The sequence below is a fragment of the Parasteatoda tepidariorum genome, chromosome 10 (genome assembly GCF_043381705.1).
Source record: "Parasteatoda tepidariorum isolate YZ-2023 chromosome 10, CAS_Ptep_4.0, whole genome shotgun sequence".
NCBI lineage: Eukaryota > Metazoa > Arthropoda > Arachnida > Araneae > Theridiidae > Parasteatoda > Parasteatoda tepidariorum.
The window spans coordinates 26,339,890-26,347,995 of NC_092213.1; the positions used below are offsets into that span (position 1 = coordinate 26,339,890).

The following is an 8,106-nucleotide window of genomic DNA, read 5'->3' on the forward strand; positions in this document are numbered from 1 at the left end:
TTTGCCGCAGCATAGCGCTAAAACCGTTTGGGCCAGACTGTTGCCATTTCGCCACGTCTCGATAAAAATACAAGTCATCTTTCTATTTGCTCTAGCATTAGAATAGAAACTTTTAACATTTTTCTTTGTGCATATTTTAAAGGTAAGGTGCGAAATGTGAGAAGTTTATAAAATATGTCAGCTTATAGCTCATACTTTTTAGTAACTCAAAATATCCGATCCTCAGCATTCTGACAACATAGTTTAAACTAACTCTTTTTAAATTGAAGGTATATTATTTTACAAGGTTAGCATAATTATGACAATTAACATCTTGAAATTGATTGAAAATACTCAAAAATAAAATATTTTGATAATTTCCTCATTTAATTCAGCAAAATTGTTCAGAATTGATTTTATAAATTAAAAAGTTCTTGAAGCGGGAAATAAAAAAAACCATGAATACTTGCGCTGATTGTGTATGCAATTGTGGGTAAGATATATTAACATTTAAATCGAAAGCTTTTAAGATTTCACAAAAAACTTTAATAATAGAAATAGCGATTGACACTATATATTCACCTTATTTTCAACCGTGTTCCATGTTCTACAAGGTAGGGGGAAGTATTAGTGGAGGTTGTTTCAATTTTCGGTATAAGATTCAGGTAGAATATTTTTTTTCAGGTGTAAATTGTATAAATCCACATCATCTAATTTATCAAGTATATTATTATAGATCCCAAAGTACTTTTTTTTATATCTTCATCTGACATTTTAAAGCTCATTTTTACACAAAAACACGACATAAAAAATAAATTCAGAGTAAACATATATATTGAAAAGATTTCAAACATGCGATTTGAGAGGTAAGGAAAACTTAAAATTAGTATTAGAATTAAAATAGTTAAAAACTTACTAACGTGTCGACAATAAACTAATTTCGAAATATAAATCTAAATTATAATTTTCAAAATAAGTGCTGTCTCGCTACTCTATCTAAATACTAACGCAATAACGGTGTACTGCTTGCAACAAGAACAAATAGTAATAAACAAGTCAGAAGAATCCAAATAAGGACTACAGAAAAAGCAAGTTTTTTTCTGAATAGAGCAACCATGCCAATTTTTCTTTAACAAATCTATATATATNATATATATATATATATATAAATACATTATATTAAATATGTATTGTATTAAATATACACCGAAGAGTCATTACATTATGACCACCCTCCATCCATAAAAATGGGCTAGCCCAGGTCTTCATGGTTTCTCGCCCAGGAACAATGTTTTCAAGGGACACATTAGGACCCATAATCCTCATAGAACAATCCCTGAAGTCTGTAAGCTACTTGAACATAGTTGCAGACCAGATTCACCCATTCATGGTAACAGTTTTTCTTACGGGGGATGATGTTTACCAACAGGATAATGCACAATGTCATAAGGGTCGAATCGTCATGGATTGGTTCGAGGAACATTCCAGTGACTTTCAAACTGGCCAGAATAACTTAATATCATTAATATCTTATGAAACGCAGCTGATTTGAGCTCAGAAATTAATTATTTATTTTAATGAAAACAAAATTATCTGTTTGAAAATACCGCCTCGCTCACTTAGCTGTAGTAAGCAGCAATTGTCGAAACCGGAAGTTATGAAAGCAAGCTCGAAAGTTATTTCTGTTTACATTTGCATTGAAAATACCATCCATAGATTTGGCTTACAGGCCGAAACTTCCTGGACAATGCTAGACCTGTCAGCGAAGGCTAAAATTGATCTCACTCAATACCTTCTAGAAAAGACAAGGACTCAGCAAGAGTCCCCATAAGCAAGAAATTCGATCGTTTAATAGTCCAAACGTAAAGACATTTTGCGAAAGCTCCCCCTCTGCGTAACTTAGTAGCCCGAACGTAGTGACATCTTTTTTATTTTTCCTCCACTGCGCAGTTTATGTTCGCTACGTCGGACTGCTAAATTGAGTCATGCTGAGACCTCTCTTACTTGGAGGTGTTGTCTAATGTCGGAGCAAATTAGGGACAAGCTGGATTTCTTTAGTACTTAATGAGGGAAATATTTTCATAAAAGACTCCACCTTCTTCATCCCTTTATGGAGTCTTTAATTTATTTTGGAAAAATTCTTTTATTGACTAAGCTATAAGAAAGATGGTATACCACAAGAGAAAACCTTTATGGCTCTTTTATCTACATAAGTAATTACAAATGAGAGCTCAAATGCTGAAACACTTTTTTTTCTTCAAAATGCAAGCAAATTAAGTCAGGATTACGCTACGGAGAAGTAGTCCTGCGATAATTTGCTCGTATTTAGAGATTTTGAGCAAATAAAAAATGTTTCAGCATTTGAAACTTAATGCAGATGCTTAATGCAGACTTAACTTTAACTCACTTTCTTCTATATTTGAAATAACCAAATGAAGGTGAAACAGAATTAGCCATGAAAAGTTCCTTCTCGCGGTGTAGAGTCCTTTTCAAGATCAATTGCAACCAACTCACGTCATTGACAAACACTTTTTTTTATTGGCAAAAACGTTGCCAAAAGTCTGATGCAAGGGATATTGAGTCGAAAATTTATCCTATTTGTATTACATAGAGCGTGGAAATAAATTCTGTTTCTTTTCTACACTTTTCTTCTTTTTCTTTTTAGTTCCAACGGAGTTTGAAAAAAAAAGTCATGTATATAACTTGTTTTCGTTTTTTTAATTCATTTATTTAAATAAAATTGGAAAAAAAAATTTTGCCGAATTTTTATAAAATAATTATTTTATAAGAGTTTTTAGGACTGTTAAAATCTCCAAGTTTGATAGAATTCTCTGTAAAAACGTCTGTCAAATGATTTCATTTATTAAGCACATAAATTGTATAAAGCAGTTATATAAATGTTTTAATAAAAACCTGTATTTTAGGAAACACCAATGTATGTACAGACAGCATAGGGATGTTATAGCACCAATTGTTTACTCGACTTACAACAAGAAAGATAAGTACCAGCAACTGGTTCGTAAAATTCAATCACTACCTAAAATTTCTTGCTAAAACATAACTATTCGTAAGAATCAAATTGCATCACGCAAGTGCTGGTAACTTTAACCAAAACCTCCTTGAAAAGAGAAGGCATCCGGGTTAAAGCATAAATAAAAAATTCGTTCTTTTAGTAGTCCAAACGTAATGACATATTTCGTATTTTCCACCACTGCGCAGCTTAGTAGACCGAATGCAGTGACATTTTTCTTATTTTTTATCCTCTGTGCAGTTTACGTTCGTTATGTTTGATAACTAAATTGATCCGTGCTGAGGCCTTCTTTCTTGTAGGAGGTGTTGCTTTAACTTCACTGACATGCCAACCTATAAAGTTGGCTTTTTCAGGTAGGAAAAAAAATTCAGTTTTGTGGATAAAACGAGGTTTTGTCTACATATTCAATTAAACATTAAAATAAAAATCTGCATAAAATAAATGTTGTTTCTTGGACAAGCTAAACTCACCAGTGATTAGCTGTCACCGAATTAAGTCAGAAAAGTTTGCTTTTCGTTTGACAAGAGAGAATTGGAAGGATGAAAATACGTCTTAACTCAGAACTTCAGGAATAAATTTCAGCACCACTCAATCGCATAGCAACTTCCTCAATTTAGACATAGATATGAAGAGGAAAGAAATTTTCTCTAGTTTCCTGTGTCCTTAGCACTGCTCAGTGATCGACCACAGGAATTTTGATTTCAAAGATTTTACAAGCACGTATATCGCATGCACTTAGTTCGCGGACTCGAGTATCGAATTCCTGCCCCCCCCCCGGACCGGAGTCTGAGTTTATAACCACTACCCTACCACAGCCCAAGAACATAAATATTTATGTAAAACAAAGAATTTGTGTGCGCATATGTCTGCACACTGGATTACGGGTATACCGTAGGCGCTAGTAATACAACATTCTACATAAAGCTAAACAAGTACGATTCTAAATAAATTACGAAGCCAGATTTTTGACTCTTGAATTAAAAATTTTTTCAGGTGCATTTTTACTGTAACTTTCGCACTTCGAAGCCGTTCAAACGAAACGTCCTAGAATTTTAGTTTTTCTTTTCACATCGCAAAATTCAAACTTTTACTTTTAAAATCGACATCTCATTTTCTTCTATTTTTTTTAAAAAATAATTTGAGAAACCCACTTTTTCGTCATCTTTTTTCCCTCGAAATTTTTAAATTGTGACATCTAATTTAGCAGCCTTCGAATTTAAATAAAGATATGTAGTAAATTTCCCACCTTCATTTAAAACCCGAAAGAAGAACAGCGAATAATTTGACGATTTCAATTAATTTTTAAATGCATAGAAGTTTAAAGAAATTTGTTTTCTCCTCGGCAATTATTTCTACTATTCACATTTTAGAAGAATTAAAGTACAATATATCGATACAAATCAGCAAACAACTGGTAATAAAAATGAGTTTCTGCAACTCAATGACTTTACTTTTATTTAAAAAAAATTTCGAATTTTTTTTTCTAAGGAAAGAAATTTTTTTGAAATTTTGAAAGAAAATTTTTCTAAGTCGAAGTCTTTTTGAACCGAATCTAAGTTTTTTGCATGCAGTCTTTTCATAACTGGTGTCCCTAACTTAAGCATACTTTTATGCTGGACACATGTGTAAAAGTAATTTTAACTTACTCGTATACTCTGGTGTCTAAACACCAGATGCGATGTATGCGAGTCTTCAAACTTAGTAATTCCATTCTGTTTTTCAAAGGCTTTGTAGTCGCATGAAATGACGTTTTTTTGCGAATAATATGCTGATTTTATAACTGATGGGAGTTTGTAACAGTTACTTATGATCGTTAGGTCAAGTTCAGTCTATCTACTGCCACTATTTACTCTGCTTATGGCGCAAAACGTTAATATGCCGCAGAAAAACAACAGTTTTGATAAAATAAAAGTGTTTGTGGTCTAATTTTTAATTAATTCAAACTTTACTCCAATGCTGAACTATCTGGGTTCATAAAAACTTGCAAGAAATTGGAATAATCATTGATTTTGATAATCTTCATTTAGCTGCTAAAAATGCCGCCATATTGGCGGTTTTTAAAGAAGTTTAATAACTTCAAATATATTTTAGTTATTTCTCTGTTCTAAAGTTCAGATAATTCTTTACAGCAAGACGGCATAAATAGTTTAAAATTACAGCTTTGTTCGAGTGTAACGTGCTTAGACTGTGGTTTTTTGATTTTCCTTGGTGATAGAGGTTCGAAAAACCTTGTTAATGTGCTTTTTATTCGCTTTCTGCATATCTTAAAATTAAATTCTGTTGGATTAATGCTTTTATGACTAAAATGTTTTTGTTGATATTGTTTTTTTCTCTTCCTTTTTAAAATAGAATACTTTTCTGGGACCAAATTGAATACGAAAATTGTGATTTAAAATCTTTAAGCGTCGCAACTTTTTAAGTTGGTACTTCAGTTCTTTATCTGGATTTTGGATTTCTTTTAAAACTAATCATTACATCCAATCGAAGGTTAGTAAGGAAAGTTTGATCTCTAACAATGGGTTTTCGTAAGCGGTGCAAATTGGTGTACCGGTCATCAAATATTATATTCTATTTGCAAATATAAATAATTTAATAAAAATCATGTAAAAAATTTAAAAAAGAATGTCGCGAGATTGTGTTTATTTTGATTTTATTTAAAATTAAAATAATAATAAACAAAATAGTTAAAAAAATGATTTCAGAAATTAAATTTAATAATTTTAAAAAATAAATTTCTTTTAGTTATCATTTGAAAAATTCTGTTCATTTAAAATCATTTGAAAAAAATTATCATTTTAAATCATTTAAAAAAAATTATCATTTTAAATCATTTGAAAAATTCTGTTAACTTTTAAAAAATAATTTTAATGGTATTTAATTTATTTGAAATAGGAATGTCGTCCATATTGCTGTGCTCCACCTGTTGCTTCCATGAAACCATATTCTTCTAACTGGATAAACGTCGTGGATCAGCCGGTGCATCATTTAAGTACCTCATGCGGAGAAGAAAAGGTATACAAGTATATATATTGAGAGTATTCTTTATTGACTATCGTTAACATATATTTTTTGAATCCTCGTCAAAATGGAAGTTGAAAGAGCATACTCGTTAAGAGTCTCAAATAAATTTTTAGCAAGGAGTAAAACAGAAAAAGCTATCGAAATCTAACAAATCATTAATGACAGAATGACCGAAAGCATGAAAAATCTGTTTAGAATGTGACGAAGGTAATTTGGAGGTGTTTCGATTCAACACCATCTGTTTTAAACATTTTGATTTCGATTTTGAATGCGGTGTTTGTTCTTTCTCGCTTAAATATAAATTAGAGATCCTATATAAGGTCACACACCGAGGAGGCAAGTTTTAAATACGAGACATACGAGAGGCAGATTCCCATATTTTTTCTTTAGCATGCGCACTAGGACTGGGCGATGTTAAGATTTCAGCATCGTGATGCATCGCCACTCAAACATCGCGATGTCACATTACTATTTCACATTTGGTTTTGCCAAATTTTGCATTCTTGCTCACCTTTACTTTTTATTTATTTGATGCTACTGTAAAGTAAGACTAAATCTAAAATTTTAAATATATATATTAGATTTTTAGAATTTAAACTTTGTGTGTTTGGGGAAAAAAGAGAGTAAGATTTCAAGAGGGATATTCAGAAAAAATTTATAAAAGTGAAAATCTGCCAAAATGCATCAACTTTACATTATACGAATTATATTCATTTTATAGGTATTTAATTTCAATAAAGTTATATAAAGCGAAAAAAGTAAAGATAGGAGTAAATTAAATGTATTACTTTATATCCGGGTATATCAATGTTTAGTAAATTGATTATTTTCTTCTTTTGGATTAAAATAATTTGATAGACTGTCTTTTTCAATTTAAATAAAACACATCTTTTCAAACTTTTCTGAAAACAATCGGAAGTTTTTAAATTAAAGAAATAGGGTATTGAATATATAGTTAACTAGTGAAACGAATAATTCATTAAAATTTTACATTCAGCTTAAAAAATGAGAAATTATCTTTAAGGATGAATTAAAAAAAAAAGAATAGTATTTCAACCTTAGCCAACAAAAATTATCGTTAATTTTCAACATTCTTAAAGATGGTTAGGTATCTTAGACAAAAACACATTAAAAAATTATTACATTAAGAAATAATTTTTCTAGAAAATAAAATTAGAAGAAATTGGTGCATTTTTTCAGCTCTCATATTGTAATAAATTTATCTTAACATGGATATTTTAGCATTTGATATTTGTGGATAGAGTGCAGTGCATGAAAAAAAAATTACTGTTAATTGGATTACAAAATTGGATAATTATTAAATTACATAATTGGATTTCAAAAAGTCTGATTTTTTTTTAATTTATTTTTCAGAAACTATTCAACTAATTTCTTTTAACTTTTTTATTTTAAAATAAAAAGTTATATTTTTTTAAAAAAATTGTATACCTTACATTTCAAACTTTTTTCGACTATTACTAATAAAAAAATTAATTAAAATCATTTTTACATAAAATTATCTTTGGATAAACGAATTATGTCCGCCAACTGTAAAAATAAAATAGATGCAATTATAAAAATAAAATTTTAAATGTGCATTGAGCCAACAATTTAAAAATCTTTATTTATAAACAGAAAAATAAAAAACGTAATAGAAAAAGATAAAAAAAAAATATATATGGATTGAGAAAGCTAGAAAACTTAGAACAGCTGATGCGCATAACTTCTTGACCTTTCATTCTCCAGAATTTCTTGAAGAATATCTTTCAATAATTTATTGAAGGCAGTAGATATATTGAAGGTAGTAACCTTCAATAATTTTGAGGAAATAGAGAAAAACCAGTATAAAAACAAAATTTCCTGAAAAAGGATACGATGGAAATTATTATGGCTTCAATATTGTAAAAATCAATTATTTGAAAATTTCTTTTCAAAATTATTGCTGACCTAATGTATTATTATGTTGCTAAACTATATTTCGTGGAAATAAAATTTAACTGCACACTCTTATTAAAATTGTTATAAATAAGGAAGATCGAAAAGCAGTCAAGTCGAAAAAGAAAATGCTAAAGAAA

At 29.8% G+C, this 8,106-nt stretch overlaps 1 protein-coding gene across 1 annotated transcript in view; it reads left to right on the forward strand.

The window, feature by feature from the left end:
- Window positions 1-437: 437 nt before the first annotated feature.
- Window positions 438-8,106, forward strand: part of LOC107452108 (uncharacterized) — an 18,191-nt gene continuing 10,522 nt past the window's right edge. Inside the window, exons 1-2 of the mRNA XM_043047525.2 lie at window positions 438-472; window positions 2,904-2,994. Of these exons, the coding sequence (XP_042903459.2) occupies window positions 438-472; window positions 2,904-2,994 (126 nt within the window). The remainder of the gene's footprint in view (window positions 473-2,903; window positions 2,995-8,106) is intronic.